This window comes from Panulirus ornatus, chromosome 28 (genome assembly GCF_036320965.1).
Source record: "Panulirus ornatus isolate Po-2019 chromosome 28, ASM3632096v1, whole genome shotgun sequence".
Lineage (NCBI taxonomy): Eukaryota > Metazoa > Arthropoda > Malacostraca > Decapoda > Palinuridae > Panulirus > Panulirus ornatus.
Window position 1 is genome coordinate 12,690,760 of NC_092251.1, and position 18,644 is coordinate 12,709,403.

Here is an 18,644-nt window from a genome sequence, read left to right on the forward strand (position 1 = left end):
TGGAAAGCTGTGTAGGTATGTATATTTGCGTGTGTGGACGTATGTATATACAGGTGTATGGGGGTGGGTTGGGCCATTTCTTTCGTCTGTTTCCTTGCGCTACCTCGCAAACGCGGGAGACAGCGGCAAAAAAAAAGAAAAACAAAAAAAAAACAAAGAGTCTTAAGTCAGATTCATTACATATAGTACATAGTCTTTCATGTGGTAAGGTTTACCGACTAGATATAAAAAAAGTGGATACAGTCTTTGAATTTTAAGTATCATGTTATTAACAATAAAGTGTTGTGATGTATCTTGCAGGGTTTGTATAGACCTATCCTTAAAAACGCGTCTTTTTCTTTTCTCATTTCTAAGACATGGTGTTCTAGCTTGTGTTTACATCTCTAACCAAAAACTTTACAATTCACGTGATTGGCGCCTTCAGTTATGCGAAAGCGCCAAAGGTACCTATAGCCCAGCCTTGGTCTAGCGATTACAGCATATTGTAATCAACTGATTTTATTGCGTTTTCCATATACAGGGTGATGGAAAATGTTTCTACTTGTGCTTATCTGTACTCGTCTGTTTGGTTCAAAGAGGTCTGTTAGTTCCTTTGTAATCACAGGTCTAAGGATTCTGATATTGTGTCCAAAAGCTTCTTTACTTAGTGCAAGTTTGGCTAAAGTTTCAACTTTGATAAGCTCATAGAGACTTATATGAGAAGGAATCCATAACAATTTGATTGGAATCCCTTGAGCAATATGTTAGACCATATGACTGACGTCTGAGACTAACATATTACACTCAGATCTCAGAATGTTCAGGGCAAGTAGTGAAGATAAAGAATCAGAGATGATTGAACTGTCTGTGGCAGTGATTTCTAAGCACTACACAAGCGAGAGCCTACGAACGAGTATTCTAGCCAAGCTCTGTCAGCACTAGACAAGCGACGGTCCAACAGCGAGTACTCAAGCCAAGCTCTAACAGCATTAGACAAACCAGACTCTATCAACAAGAGGTCAAGCGAGGGTCCGTCATTAGTAGTCAAATGCGGGTCTGAGATAATGCACTTTACATAAGAGGTCGAAAGATTAAGATTAAGATGTCAGTGACTTCCTATCATTCTGCCATTCGTCATCATCGTATTTTCTTGTGAAATTTTTTTGCGGTACATTTTATTGTGCACTTCTGCCTATCTTGTGGACTGTGGGACATAAGAGATTACAGATGGCACAAAACAGTCCCCACGTCGCTATAAGCTCATGTATCAGCCTTGAACCTACAAGACACCTGATCCTCTTTGTCACTGGCATCTATATGGTTTATAGAACCCCCTTGATTATCCCTTATAATGTCTGTAAATAATGCAAAAGATATGTATCAAACGACAACAAACACGAAGCAACAACACTCCAAAGAAACAGATGAGTGTCAGGTGTTGCATACGTGAATCCGTTCTCCCATGTACTTTGGAGTTAGATCCTCTGCGCAGGTTTAAGTAGAAAGTCTGGTAACAAGCGTGATATATGTGAAGACCGTAGATATGGGCCTGCGTCTGGCCTGAGAGGCCGTGGGCATCCAGAGCCTCGCCCCACACACACACACACCCTCCTCTGATCATCGGGTTACTCATGACCGCCATTCGCTGCTGTGACTTCGTAATCTCTGTAACCAAACTACACCATTAGGTGTCGCAGTACTTGGTCGCGTATAAACACCAGTAACTCACCAACTTAACTGAGGAACATCGCAATGTGCAAACAGCAGACTTGGGTTATCTGCACGGGCCATTGAGTTCTGTTTGGTCCCAAGGGAGGGAATCAAAGCCACCACCCTCCACACAATCTTATTTATGGCTCAGATTAGTGGGCTACATTTTCTCCCTTGATTTATGGCGTCACGGACAAGAATGGGCATTATAGGAAGGGAAATACTGCTTGGCGCTTGATGCTTTGAGGTTTAGGCTTGGGTTGTGTTGAGGCTGAAGATGTGTGTGTTCATCAGGGCGGCTTCTCCCGCCTCACCACGACCTGTCTGGTGCCCGGACGTGTGTGATAACTGAGGGTACAGGTTCCTTGCCTAGCTGGAAGTGTCTGGAGATCGAAGCGAATCAGTTTGTTTATTGTATTTCAGAAGATAAGAGGGGTATACCTCAAAGGAAACTGTCACTGTTCATTTGAATGTTGATAATTACGATGCTGCCGTCATCAGCGTTCCTGGGTATCGCTAGTGTCTATATTCAATGACATATTTTGGCCGATTTTTGTCGCTTTTAGTGACTGCTTTATTTTGCCGCTTATGCTCTTCCTATGAGTGGGAGCGGAAAGGGATTATACATGGCCACAGAAGTCTTCATCACACCCCAGCCGGCAGTTAATTGAGTAATAACATAAATTGTTACAAATTGGTTCATTGCGTAGGCTTACAGTCTTTCATATAACAAAGTTATCCATTACGTGGTATAAAAGATGGATACAATCTAAGGATTCCACGCAAGTTATTATCAACAATAATGTGTTATACTATTTCTTGCAGGATCTCTTTGAACTTGTCCATAAAAGGCTTTATTTCTTTTTTCTTCCCAAATTTAAGACGCAGCATTTTAGTGTATGTCTATATCTCTGGCTACGATCTTTACATTTCATATGACTAACATATACAGATTTGCGAGATCGCCATTGGTAGCTACAGCCCAGTGTTAACCTAGTTATGACAACTTATTGTCCTTATTGATCTTGTTATTTTCTCCATACACTTGTTTTACTTGACACGTTCCATTTCAATAAAAAAATGTCTCTACCAATACATATTTACACCCATGTGTTTGCTCCTAGTGCCCATGTTAAGTCTTTTTTTTTTCATTACGATTTTGAGGCTTCTAAATGACAATGCAGTGTTGTGTTCAATAGCCCCTTTGTCTACTGCAAATTTGGCTAACACAACTTTGTCATACTGTCGGAGACAAATGAAGAAGGCGTTCACAACAGTTTGATTTGATTCTCTTCACCAATAATACTCGAATATCGGTAACTGTCTTGTGACAAGCATGTTACACTCTGGTCTCCTCTTTTTTTTTTTAACCTTTTAACACATTGCCAAACCCAGTGCTCTGAAACGCATACAGGAACCCCAGACTGAATATAGCCTGACGAAGGAGATCTATGTATCAATGGCTTTCTCATCTCTAGAGACCACTGAGAGGGTTAGAAGCTCCACCATTGTGACCCAGGGTACTGGTAATGGCTTAGTGTGTTTGCATGTACAACATGACCTGCCTCCCGATCTTCCTTAATGTTTAGTTCCATAAATACAGTAACATGAACCTCGCAGGGCACATAGAAGTTTCTACAGCCTTGACTTTCAGGTCTTTTTGATATTGTAAGCCCCAGACCTGACTGGCTATGTGTGCGCTTTAAGATTTGTGCGCTGGAAGATTTGTCGGCTCTGAAGTTGCTTGTGAGCGTCCGTGTGTGTGTCAGCGTGTAAGCCTGTCCCACGCACCAGCGAAGCCGTATGTTAAGCTGATGCGAGCGGCACACACACGGAGGTGTTTGTGGCGTGCGTTACACTGGTGTATACCTGGTTATGTACCAGTGATTTTACCTAGCGCTAAATCAGTGGTTTACATAGTTCTGACCGGTCACTGGACCTGTGGTTTACAGAAGACTGACTTAGCAATGAAATTTTGGTTTACAGCAGTCTAACCTGGGTCTGAACCTGTGGTTTACAGCAGTTTGACCTGGCACTATCCCTGTGGTTTACAGCAGTCTAACCTGGGTCTGAACCTGTGGTTTGCAGCAGTTTGACCTGGCACTATCCCTATGGTTTACAACAGTCTGACTTGATACTAACCCTGTGGTTTACCGCAGTCTTACCTGACACTAAATTCGTGGTTTACAGTGTTCTGACCTGTCACTGGACCTGTGGTTTATAGAAGTCTGACTTGGCATTGAAACCTGTTGTTTACAGCAGTCTTATCTGGCACTAAACCTGTCGTTTGCAGTGGTCCGATTTGGTTCTGAACTTGTGGTTTACAGCAGCCTGACCTAACACTGAACCTGAGGTTTACAGGAGTCTCATCTGGCTCTGAACTTTTAGTTTACAGCAGTCTGGCCTGGCTGTTAACCTATGTGTCTTCACTACTGAATTCCCTGTTCAGTATCAGTTTAATTTCAGGATAATCCTCTCTACTGATCAATCTTGTTTCATAACTTATTTCACGACAGTTTCTTTGTCACGAGATCCCTCAGGCTCCTCGCCTATGTCATTACCCATCACACATCCTGAAAGACAAGTCAATGTCTTACAATGGCTTGTCATTACAGGGATAATCACAATAGCTCACTGGGCTGACGTATGTATATGAGGACGATTATCACTTACCTCCCCTTCAACATGAGCCTTCTCACCTTGCCTCTCCTCATCTGGCTTTCTTTGACGTCTAATGACACCTTTTTTATGTTTTATAAGAATGGATTTGGTGTGTGATAACCTATCAAAGACCTGATATCAGCCAAGTGCATCATTTTAAAAAGTCTGATATTTGCGCACCATGACTAGGATTGTAACCCTGCAACAACTCTCAGGGATAATAAGTTTGCTAGGGAATCCGGCACAAATCATCGCCTCTCCTCACCATGACTGGCCTCAGCTTGCCTCTCCTCACCATGACCGTCTCCAGCTTGCCTCTCCTCACCATGACCAGCCTCAGCTTGCCTCTCCTCACCATGACTGGCCCCAGCTTGCCTCTCCTCACCATGATCGTCCTCAGCTCGCCTCTCCTCACCATGACCGGCCTCAGCTTACCTCTCCTCACCATGACCGGCCTCAGCTTGCCTCTCCTCACCATGACCGGCCTCAGCTTACCTCTCCTCACCATGACCGGCCCCAGCTTGCCTCTCCTCACCATGACCGGCCTCAGCTTGCCTCTCCTCACCATGACCGGCCTCAGCTTGCCTCTCCTCACCATGACCGGCCTCAGCTTGCCTCTCCTCACCATGACCGGCCCCAGCTCGCCTCTCCTCGCCATGACCGTCCTCAGCTTGCCTCTCCTCACCATGACCGGCCTCAGCTTGCCTCTCCTCACCATGACTGTCTTCAGCTTGCCTCCCCTCACCATGACCGGCCTCACCTTGCCTCCCCTCATATCTCCCACTCCTCACAGTGATTCCTGCTGCCTCTCTCTCAAGACGACAGCTCCGCCCAGCAGCCATACATCATCCCTCCATAGCCACCAACCATCTCCTGTCATCCCTAGCAACAGTATGCAATTGTCTTCTATCAGATAAGTCAGAAATAGATAAGAATCACCTCTGCACTCAATGATATACTGAAACTCAACCCTCGAGAGACACTTTTGTCATGTCTTATGAACATTGTAATGACTTTTAAATGGCTTTAATATCGTAGTAGTTACAGGCCGATCAATCAACCTTCGTTGGGAGTTTCCTTGTTAACACAGTAATGATAGAGACGAATTCGTGCGTGTGTGTGTGTGTGTGTGTGTGTGTGTGTGTGTGTGGGTGTGTGTGTGTGTGTGTGTGTGTGTGTGTGTGTGTGTGTGTGTGTGTGTGTGTGTGAGTGTGTGGGTGTGTGTGTGTGTGTGTGTGTGTGTGTGTGTGTGTGTGTGTGTGTGTGTGTGTGTGTGTGGTGGGCCCTCCTGCGGCTCACCTGGGTTCCGGCTGTGTGGTGGGTCTCCAGCCGCGTCTGTCACTTTCGTGGGTCAGGGGAGTGCGTCTGTGTCAGGCCGTGGCCGTCTCTTTATTGTCACGACAAATAGATGTGGTCACGCAAGCTTGGGAGCGTGACCGGCTGGCCTCTCAGTCACGCGGGTCTGGCTAGTTTCATGGTCCCTCTGGGTCAACAGGGGTCAAGTGAGCTGGCTTGGGTGGAGGCTGGGCTGGGCTGGGCTGCGTGACGGGGCCGTTGTCTTCATAAAGTCACGCGTCAACGGGGCTTCGTCGCTTGTGTTCACAGGGGTACACCGCAGCCCCGCCGGTCTACTGACGGAGGAGGAACGTGTAAGAAATAGCGTACTCACAGCCTCAAGTGCTCCCTCAACTCTTCATTTGATCCATCGTCCGTATATCTCTCTTCGTTGGTCCCCCGACGTCTCACGTCTCCTAGCGAATGCCACACCTTTGTCCCTCCAGCTCCTCCCTTGTCCCCCCTTCCTACCTCATGAGCATTGTTCCCTCACCAGTTTTTCATATGACCCAGAATTGAGCGGGAAAGTCACGGGGACTTTGATTCATGACCTCCGGCGACCTGACACTTGTCACGTTTGTCACACACACACGTCACCTACCTTACCCTACCGCTGTCTATATATAGCATAAGATGAACTGCATGTGACTACGTAAAACCCCTCTGTATATATAAAGTATAGACCTGCTGATGTCTCTAGTGGTGGGGTTGTGGCACTAGATGGTCAGGGTTGTGACCCCGGCTGGCACCTGGGTGGTAGGGAGGTTGCCCGATGGGTGGGTAGGTCGAGGGAGGAGGTTAAAGGACGGATATGAACCCGCTCGTCACACGGGAAGCGGCTCTGGTGTCGTGAGTGTGGCAGGCTGGCTGCTCTTGTGAGTCTGTGTGAGCACTTTCATATACATATATGCATACATAGGAATAAAGACATGGTACATATATACAAGGTTATATATATATATATATATATATATATATATATATATATATATATATATATATATATATATATATATATATATATATATATATATATATATATATATATATATATATATATATATATATATAAAGTGTTTTAGATATCTGGGAGTGGATCTGGCAGCGGATGGAACCATGGAAGCGGAAGTGGATCATAGGGTGGGGGAGGGGGCGAAAATCCTGGGAGCCTTGAAGAATGTGTGGAAGTCGAGAACATTATCTCGGAAAGCAAAAATGGGTATGTTTGAAGGAATAGTGGTTCCAACAATGTTGTATGGTTGCGAGGCGTGGGCTATGGATAGAGTTGTGCGCAGGAGGATGGATGTGCTGGAAATGAGATGTTTGAGGACAATATGTGGTGTGAGGTGGTTTGATCGAGTAAGTAACGTAAGGGTAAGAGAGATGTGTGGAAATAAAAAGAGCGTGGTTGAGAGAGCAGAAGAGGGTGTTTTGAAATGGTTTGGGCACATGGAGAGAATGAGTGAGGAAAGATTGACCAAGAGGATATATGTGTCGGAGGTGGAGGGAACGAGGAGAAGTGGGAGACCAAATTGGAGGTGGAAAGATGGAGTGAAAAAGATTTTGTGTGATCGGGGCCTGAACATGCAGGAGGGTGAAAGGAGGGCAAGGAATAGAGTGAATTGGATCGATATGGTATACCGGGGTTGACGTGCTGTCAGTGGATTGAATCAGGGCATGTGAAGCGTCTGGGGTAAACCATGGAAAGCTGTGTAGGTATGTATATTTGCGTGTGTGGACGTATGTATATACATGTGTATGGGGGTGGGTTGGGCCATTTCTTTCGTCTGTTTCCTTGCGCTGCCTCGCAAACGCGGGAGACAGCGACAAAGCAAAAAAAAAAAAAAGAAAATATATATATATATATATATATATATATATATATATATATATATATATATATATATATATATATATATATATATATATATATACCTACCTCGCAAACGCGGGAGACAGCGACAAAGCAAAATAAATAAAAATAAATAATAAATATATATATATATATATATATATATATATATATATATATATATATATATATATATATATATATACACTACTCTTGGGAAGGTTAAGTGTGAGGAAGATATATCTATCGTATCTTTTTTATTATCTACTGACAGTTACAAAATAGATCGTACGGTAGTAGAATGTTATAGATAAACGAAAAAACACAACAGCCACATACAATTTACAATATAAACATCTAACAGAAATAACTGATTAAACGGGGAAGGAAAAACAAAAAAAAAAGAGATCGAGTCGTAAATGTTGAGGATCTGGAGAGAGAAAGAGAGCCTCCTCCGTCGCCTTCTTCAGGTTAATATGAATTCTCCATCTGGAGTCCTGGGGAAGACCTGCTCCCCGTTGGCGGCCACGCCCTCCGTGTCGATGGGAATGGACTCGCCTTGCACGCGGTACCCGGCTGCGTCCGCGACGTACCGGAAGATGAATAGGTATCCCTCAGGACTCCTCCAGCTGGGGAGATGGGGAGAGACACTTACGTCAGGGAGGAGGTCATGCTTTTCCACTGTAACCTAATGACATATGACTGAGGGCAGAGTCTGTTCAAGATCCTACTTTCTCTTTCTCATTGTCACTACGTTTATAAGAAATTGAAATCAATATTGATAAAGTGAATATAAAGGCAAACACCACACACACACACACACACACACACACACACACACACACACACACACACACGGTTGGTGACGTCGTGGTCCAGTGGTCAGGAGGGTGTCCGGGTAGAACCATGGCACAGCTTGATGACGTGAGTTAAGGTTACTGTCTCCCAAGGACAATCCAGAATCATGGAACGGTCGAGGTGGATAGATTACTTTTAGAAATGGATTCCTGGTGGTTCTTCATGAGGAAAGTATAATAGTTGACTTGGATACCGGAAAAAAGGCAAGTGAACCCACGTCTGTCCACTGGTACACCAGCTGGTATCACTGAAGTCAAACACTGAGAGTCATGTGAAGATGATCTCACCGGTGACTGTAGGTCTGGGAGACGGTGCAAACACTGGACGTTAAAGATTTCCTAGACATCATTACCATCTGGGGAGGAGGAGCAGCTACCCTCCTACACAAGGTGGATAATAATGTTTTACATTTGACCAAGTTTGGTTGCAGGTAGATCAACTTCATTAGCTGACAGAGAGCGGGCTGTATGGGAGACATAAGCTGGCAGAGTGCAGGCTTCAGAGAAGACGTAAGGTGGGAGAGCGCAGGTTTTACGGGAGACATAAGCTGGCAGAGTGTAGGCTTTAAGGAAGGCACAAGCTGACAGAATATGGACTGTAAAGGAGACATAAGGTGGCTGAGTGCAGACTTCAAGGGAAGCAAGCCAATACCTGCCGATGCTGTCGGACTTTCCAATTAACAATTATTTTCAAGTCATGAACTTTACAGTGTGAGACAGTGGCTCTTGCCCCACGGGAAACTAATCCCTTTAATACCACAGTTCCTTCCTTCCTCCCAAAGCCCTCGCTCAGATTACAGCCTTAGAGATGAATGAATGTTAGATATGACGCCCTTAATCACACTGACACCATCACTACTGAACATAATCTCTCACAGTTCATATGTACAGTTAGGTCCCCACAACAACCCACTAGTGCTGCTGTCGTAACAAACATACTGATGTGTCTTATTTAGAACAGGGAGTCGGTGTCGATAAATGAGCATCCACACTCCAAACTGGACTGTTTGCTGTTCTCATATGCTTATTGTAAGTGACTCATTCTCTCCTATCAAATCTCCCTTCAGCGTGTCTGTGATATGCTCGTGTTTGAAGCGCGACACAATAGTAACAAAACCACCCATGTTGGGATGTGAGTCCAGCTTCTTTGGATTCCCCCAAGTATTGGGCTCAGAATGCACGATAAAACTGGTGAAAAGCATCTTGTATTTACTTATTGTAAATAACTCGCTTATAATATACGTTGTTATGTGATTCAATTGCTGTTGCTCATCTTTTGTGAATAGTTCTTTTACTATGTAAATTGTTATGCAATTAACCCATGGTTGTCCTGACTTTATACAGTTCACACAACATGAAACTTTAGTCACTCAGTCGTTAAAGCCCAGTTCCTGGTTCTTTCGTGTCGCCACTGCGGCAAAATATGAATCCATTTACCTCACTCATGTCACTCAAATCCCATGAATCTACCTGTGAGGAAGTTCTTCCTTTTGTCCTGTGAACTGTATAGTAATCTCTACATCCTGCCCGACTCTGTAGAAGACACAAGACCTTGTTACTGGCATGGTATCACTATCATTATAACCTGAGTATTCCTGTAATGGGAGTCACCTGCAGCCTTCAGGCTGTCCAACAACCAGAAGTGGAGAAATTGATGGATTACTTTGAAATGAAAAGTTCTTCAGCGAGACTGTAATTCCTTTCGTCACCTGACGATGTTGCAGTCTCGCCGAAGGGAACTTTTCGCTCGCGGTGGAGCCACAATCAGGGCGGAGTCCGGTAACACCACCTGCAGTATATATATATATATATATATATATATATATATATATATATATATATATATATATATATATATATATATATATATATATATATATATATATATATATATATATATATATATATATATATATATCAGGGAATATACGGTGCGCTAAGGATCCCCTGTGACTGTGTGTTACTCACCTATAGGCTCCGAACACGGCCTCGCCAGGTCGACCAAACTGGAACTGTTCTTGGTCTGGGGTCTCGAACGCCACTATGACTTTCCCTCGAGACTCCTCTTCGGTCGTGGCCTCCTCCGCCGTCCCCGCCACCACCATCAGCGCTACCATCGCCGTCACAAGGGCTCGGGCTGCTATCGTCTTTAAGTGTCAGAACACAAGACACATGAGATATCATTCATCAGGACAACTTAGTAAAGGCCCCGTCATATCTCTCCACCTCACCTCACGCTGCTGTTTGGTACGCCTTAGAACCCTTACCGTTATGCTGAGTCCATGGGGGAGTATTTAGTACAGAGATAACGAAGAGGAAATACATTTTGTACACTTATGGGGATTATTTTTTTTATCTAGAGGTTTTCAATCTTGGATTAAGTCTCTTAGCATGGAAGGAGAAGCGTGAGTGAAGAGGTGCTCAGGGAGGTAGCCTGGGAAACGGGTTAGGAGGGAGTTTTCATTCTAGGGTTAAGTCTCTTAGCATGGAAGGAGAGGCGTAAGTGAAGAGGTGCTCCGGGAGGTACTGTCTGGGAAACGGGTTAGGAGGGAGTGTACAAGGGGACCGAGTGAGGCTTCTGGCTGACAGTAGACAGAGTAAACGAGGAAAGTTGCAACAAACCTGGATGTTGACGCCCGTGTCCATCACCTGGATATCACTTTGCAGAAGAATTTCCTAAACAAGATGCATTCGTAACTTCAGGTACGTGGCAGACACACATCATACACCACATCCCAAACCAAAACGATTTAAAACTGAGACGTACCAAGTGACGGAGCCATCTGTCGGGGCGGTACGCCAGCCTGGGTGGGGCCGTGGCTGACAGCGACCAGCCACCAACTTATCGCACTTAACAACACTGTCAGCTGGTCTACCTCAAGACTCAATCCGGCACCAACAAGGTCCGACTCCAACGCCCTGTTCCACCACCGGACCTTGTTAAGATTCTGAATCCATATATATATATATATATATATATATATATATATATATATATATATATATATATATATTTTTTTTTTTTTTATACTATTCGCCATTTCCCGCATTAGCAAGGTAGCGTTAGGAACAGAGGACTGGGCCTTTGAGGAAACATCCTCACCTGGCCCCCTTCTCTGTTCCTTCTTTTGGAAAATTAAAAAAAAAACAAAAAAACTCAGAGGGGAGGATTTCCAGCCCCCCGCTCCCTTCCCTTTCAGTCGCCTTCTGCGACACGCAGGGAATACGTGGGAAGTATTCTTTCTCCCCTATCCCTATATATAGCGTTAGTAGGATGTCCTTGATTGGTGCCTCAGCTGCCAGTGCCGTTTCTGCTAACATAAAAACCCTCCTGCTCAAACGGGTTATGTGTGCATTGATTATTCAGGTTAGTTATGGTCAAGATTCTAATCCAGTATTTGTTCACCTGAGAGATATTGGTCATCAAACTGAGTGAAGCAGTGTTCAGGCTATCACATAGAATGTCTCAGTAATGGACAGAAATATCGTTGAGTCGTCTCTTATCAAACACATCAGAGATATCAATATGAATCTTTATCACATGGAATGTCTCAGTAATGGACGGAAATATCGTTGAGTCGTCTCTTATCAAACACATTAGAGATATCAATATGAATCACAGTAATAGTTTTTATCGGTTAGACAACTTTACTAGTAAAGAAAGAACAAAAATTGTAAATACGTTTCCCACAACATATTAACCTAAGTTTGTAAGTTGAGAGATGGGAAGTCGTGAGAGTGACCTGTGGCCTAATCCTTTTAACTCTTTCTTAATTCATTTGCCTGACCGGCCCAGTAGTGGCTGGTGTATTATATTATGGTTCACTCTGCCTGTACTGAGTCTTGACAATGTAATTATCAGTTATACAAAAACGCTTAACACTTCTTGCCTTCGGTTTCCTTATGGTTCTACCTGCATCTTATGTACACTCGCTACCTGTGTACTTTCTGCGTATATATATATATATATATATATATATATATATATATATATATATATATATATATATATATATATATATATATATATGCAGAACTTTTACTTAACCGTGAAGAGATATATGAAACAATCACCACGGTGAAGTGAAGGTTCTGCATATATGGATAACTGTTTCATGTTTTCTTTTTCCAGTGGTGATTGTGCATATATATATATATATATATATATATATATATATATATATATATATATATATATATATATATATATATATATATATATATATATATATATATATATATAGAGAGAGAGAGAGAGAGAGAGAGAGTAATGTTTATTGAAGACCAATGTATCGTTAATGTTAACTAGCTCTCTCTTGGTTTTTCACCATTTCCCATCATATTTTTTGCTTTTTCAGGTGAAAAGTGTAAATATACATTGCACAAGAGAATGGAATCGAAAGCGGTCCATCTTACAAACTCTCTCAGGCTAACTTTAATAAACTTGACCAGCTTGCCCTACGTCGCAATGATGGTTCACTTTCCCTCTTATATAAGTATTTGTTTTTATGCTCCCGAGAGCTGGCTGCTTGTGTTCCCCCCACCACCAGCTCGACCAGGCAATACTCGGCAACCTGCTGCGTCACATGATGATTGTATGGCCATCGGCAACTCAGGGGTGGGCCGTTTTGATTCTTTATACCTCGAAACTTTGGAACTAGCTACCTTTTTATGTCTCTCCCAGTAACTATGACCTGGCACATTCTAAGATACAGGTTTTTCACTAACTCCAAAAATTCGTGATTAGTTTTCCGTGTCTCGTCTTTCTCCCTTTCATTAACCTCTCTATATTCCAAGTAAGACCCGGCCTTTAGAAAAAACTTTTGTCTCTGACCGGAACCTCCAAGGAAATGATAATAGAAAAAGGCTAAGGCCCTAAAACTGCTTTTAACCACACGACAGCTGATTCCACTGTTTACCTTCACGCGAATGCCCCCAGGTGCAGAGACCACAGGCAACTCCCACCTCACCAGTTGACCCAGCGAGTTTGACGCCGCCTGACGGCCACACTACCACGAAGGAACTTCAGGAGGAACGTGGACCACAGATCAAGATATTACCTTTGTTACCAGCCTCATGTGTAACACTAACAGATGGGAATCGTTCCCTGCCTCATCTATACCACTAACAGATGTGAATCACCCTTTTTTTTCTCTTTATTTTGTGTTGTTTTATTTGTAAGAAATATACTGTTGAAAGACAGTGTTTGTACACCCGAAGCGCTTACTTGGATTTCAAGGATATAATGAAAATCAATACAGGACATCGAATTCACACTTTTTCTGATGAAAAAAATTCTATATATTTAAATACATACATATATATATATATATATATATATATATATATATATATATATATATATATATATATATATATATATATATATTTATATATATATATTTTGCTTTGTCGCTGTCTCCCGCGTTAGCGAGGTAGCGCAAGGAAACAGACGAAAGAATGGCCCAACCCGCCCACATACGCATGTATATACATACACGTCCACAAACGCAAATATACATACCTATACATCTCAATGTACACATATATATACACACACAGACATATACATATATACACATGTACGTAATTCATACTGTCTGACTTTATTTGCTCCCATCGCCACCTCGCCACACATGGAATAACAACCCCCTCCCCCCTCATGTGTGCGAGGTAGCGCTAGGAAAGGACACCAAAGGCCCCATTTGTTCACACTCAGTCCCTAACTGTCATGTAATAATGCACCGAAACCACAGCTCCCTTTCCACATCCAGGCCCCACACACTTTCCATGGTTTAACCCAGACGCTTCACATGCCCTGGTTCAATCCATTGACAGCACGTCGACCCCGGTATACCACATCGTTCCAATTCACTCTATTCCTTGCACGCCTTTCACCCTCCTGCATGTTCAGGCCCCGATCACTCAAAATCTTTTTCACTCCATTTTTCCACCTCCAATTTGGTCTCCCACTTCTCGTTCCCTCCACCTCTGACACATATATCCTCTTGGTCAATCTTTCCTCACTCATTCTCTCCATGTGCCCAAACCATTTCAAAACACCCTCTTCTGCTCTCTCAACCACACTCTATTTATTTCCACACATCTCTCTTACCCTTACATTACTTACTCGATCAAACCACCTCACACCACATATTGTCCTCAAACATCTCATTTCCAGCACATCCACCCTCCTGTGCACAACTCTATCCATAGCTCACGCCTCGCAACCATACATTATTGGAACCACTATTCCTTCAAACATACCCATTTTTGCTTTCCGAGATAATGTTCTCGACTTCCAAACATTCTTCAAGGCTCCCAGAATTTTCGCCCCCTCCCCCACCCTATGATTCACTTCCGCTTCCATGGTTCCATCCGCTGCCAGATCCACTCCCAGATATCTAAAACACTTTACTTCCTCCAGTTTTTTTCCATTCAAACTTACCTCCCAATTGACTTGACCCTCAACCCTACTGTACCTAATAACCTTGCTCTTATTCACATTCACTCTTAACTTTCTTCTTTCACACACATTACCAAACTCAGTCACCAGTTTCTGCAGTTTCTCACATGAATCCGCCACCAGCGCTGTATCATCAGCGAACAACAACTGACTCACTTCCCAAGCTCTCTCATCCACAACAGACTGCATACTTTCCTCTCTTTCCAAAACTCTTGCATTCACCTCCCTAACAACCCCATCCATAAACAAATTAAACAACCATGGAGACATCACACACCCCTGCCGCAACCCTACATTCAAAGAGAACCAATCACTTTCCTCTCTTCCTACACGTACACATGCCTTACATCCTCGATAAAAACTTTCCACTGCTTCTAACAACTTTCCTCCCACACCATATATTCTTAAAACCTTCCACAGAGCATCTCTATCAACTCTATCATATGCCTTCTCCAGATCTATGAATGCTGCATACAAATCCATTTGTTTTTCTAAGTATTTCTCACATACATTCTTCAAAGCAAAGACCTGATCCACACATCCTCTACCACTTCTGAAACCACACTGCTCTTCCCCAATCTGATGCTCTGTACATGCCTTCACCCTCTCAATCAATACCCTCCCATATGATTTACCAGGAATACTCAACAAACTTATACCTCTGTAATTTGAGCACTCACTCTTATCCCCTTTGCCTTTGTACAATGGCACTATGCAAGCATTCCGCCAATCCTCAGGCACCTCACCATGAATCATACATACATTAAATAACCTTACCAACCAGTCAACAATACAGTCACCCCCTTTTTTTAATAAATTCCACTGCAATACCATCCAAACCTGCTGCCTTGCCGGCTTTCATCTTCCGTAAAGCTTTTACTACCTCTTCTCTATCTACCAAATCATTTTCCCTAACCCTCTCACTTTGCACACCACCTCGACCAAGACACCCTATATCTGCCACTCTATCATCAAACACATTCAACAAACCTTCAAAATACTCACTCCATCTCCTTCTCACATCACCACTACTTGTTGTCACCTCCCCATTAGCCCCCTTCACTGAAGTTCCCATTTGCTTCCTTGTCTTACGCACTTTATTTACCTCCTTCCAGAACATCTTTTTATTCTCCCTAAGATTTAATGATACTCTCTCACCCCAACTCTCATTTGCCCTCTTCTTCACCTCTTGCACCTTTCTCTTGACCTCCTGCCTCTTTCTTTTATACCTCTCCCACTCATTTGCATTTTTCCCTGCAAAAATCGTCCAACTGCCTCTCTCTTCTCTTTCACTAATAATCTTACTTCTTCATCCCACCACTCACTACCCCTTCTAATCAACCCACCTCCCACGCTTCTCATGCCACAAGCATCTTTTGCGCAATCCATCACTGATTCCCTAAATACATCCCATTCCTCCCCCACTCCCCTTACCTTCTTTGCTCTCACCTTTTTCCATTCTGTACTCAGTCTCTCCTGGTACTTCCTCGCACAAGTCTCCTTCCCAAGCTCACTTACTCTCACCACTCTCTTCACCCCAACATTCTCTCTTCTTTTCTGAAATCCCCCACAAATCTTCACCTTCGCCTCCACAAGATAATGACCAGACATCCCTCCAGTTGCACCTCTCAGCACATTAACATCCAAGAGTCTCTCTTTCGTGCGTCTATCAATTATCACGTAATCCAATAACGCTCTCTGGCCATCTCTCCTACTTACATACGTATACTTATGTATATTTCGCTTTTTAAACCAGGTATTCCCAATCACCAGTCGTTTTTCAGCACATAGATCTACAAGCTCTTCACCATTTCCATTTACAACACTGAACACTCCATGTATACCAATTATTCCCTCAACTGCCACATTACTCACCTTTGCATTCAAATCACCCATCACTATAACCCGGTCTTGTGCATCAAAACCGCTAACACACTCATTCAGCTGCTCCCAAAACACTTGCCTCTCATGATCTTTATTCTCATGACCAGGTGCATATGCACCAATAATCACCCATCTCTCTCCATCAACTTTCAGTTTTACCCATATCAATCTAGAATTTACTTTCTTACACTCTATCACATACTCCCACAACTCCTGATTCAGGAGTAGTGCTACTCCTTCCCTTGCTCTTGTCCTCTCACTAACCCCTGACTTCACTCCCAAGACATTCCCAAACCACTCTTCCCCTTTACCCTTTAGCTTCGTTTCACTGAGAGCCAAAACATCCAGGTTCCTGGATATATATATATATATATATATATATATATATATATATATATATATATATATATATATATATATATATATATATATAAATATATATATATATATATATATATATATATATATATATATATATATATATATATATATATATATATATATATATATATATATATATGTATATTATTATTATTATTTTTATTATACTTTGTCGCTGTCTCCCGCGTTTGCGAGGTAGCGCAAGGAAACAGACGAAAGAAATGGCCCAACCCCCCCACATACACATGTATATACATACGTCCACACACGCAAATATACATACCTACACAGCTTTCCATGGTTTACCCCAGACGCTTCACATGCCTTGATTCAATCCACTGATAGCACGTCAACCCCGGTATACCACATCGCTCCAATTCACTCTATTCCTTGCCCTCCTTTCACCCTCCTGCATGTTCAGGCCCCGATCACACAAAATCTTTTTCACTCCATCTTTCCACCTCCAATTTGGTCTCCCTCTTCTCCTCGTTCCCTCCACCTCCGACACATATATCCTCTTGGTCAATCTTTCCTCACTCATTCTCTCCATGTGCCCAAACCACTTCAAAACACCCTCTTCTGCTCTCTCAACCACGCTCTTTTTATTTCCACACTTCTCTCTTACCCTTACGTTACTCACTCGATCAAACCACCTCACACCACACATTGTCCTCAAACATCTCATTTCCAGCACATCCATCCTCCTGCGCACAACTCTATCCATAGCCCACGCCTCGCAACCATACAACATTGTTGGAACCACTATTCCTTCAAACATACCCATTTTTGCTTTCCGAGATAATGTTCTCGACTCCCACACATTCTTCAAGGCTCCCAGAATTTTCGCCCCCTCCCCCACCCTATGATCCACTTCCGCTTCCATGGTTCCATCCGCTGCCAGATCCACTCCCAGATATCTAAAACACTTCACTTCCTCCCGTTTTTCTCCATTCAAACTCACCTCCCAATTGACTTGACCCTCAACCCTACTGTACCTAATAACCTTGCTCTTATTCACATTTACTCTTAACTTTCTTCTTCCACACACTTTACCAAACTCAGCCACCAGCTTCTGCAGTTTCTCACATGAATCAGCCACCAGCGCTGTATCATCAGCGAACAACAACTGACTCACTTCCCAAGCTCTCTCATCCCCAACAGACTTCATACTTGCCCCTCTTTCCAAAACTCTTGCATTTACCTCCCTAACAACCCCATCCATAAACAAATTAAACAACCATGGAGACATCACACACCCCTGCCGCAAACCTACATTCACTGAGAACCAATCACTTTCCTCTCTTCCTACACGTACACATGCCTTACATCCTCGATAAAAACTTTTCACTGCTTCTAACAACTTTCCTCCCACACCATATATTCTTAATACCTTCCACTGAGCATCTCTGTCAACTCTATCATATGCATATATATATATATATATATATATATATATATATATATATATATATATATATATATATATATATATATATATATATATATATATATATATATA

The 18,644-nt window shown here is 42.8% G+C and overlaps 1 protein-coding gene across 1 annotated transcript in view; it reads right to left on the bottom strand.

Moving 5' to 3' along the window:
* Window positions 1–7,791: 7,791 nt before the first annotated feature.
* Window positions 7,792–18,644, bottom strand: part of LOC139757702 (uncharacterized) — a 46,688-nt gene continuing 35,835 nt past the window's right edge. The window contains exons 2-3 of the mRNA XM_071678452.1: window positions 10,363–10,541; window positions 7,792–8,166 (exon numbers count right to left, since the gene is read on the bottom strand). Of these exons, the coding sequence (XP_071534553.1) occupies window positions 8,004–8,166; window positions 10,363–10,541 (342 nt within the window). The 3' untranslated portion in view covers window positions 7,792–8,003. The remainder of the gene's footprint in view (window positions 8,167–10,362; window positions 10,542–18,644) is intronic.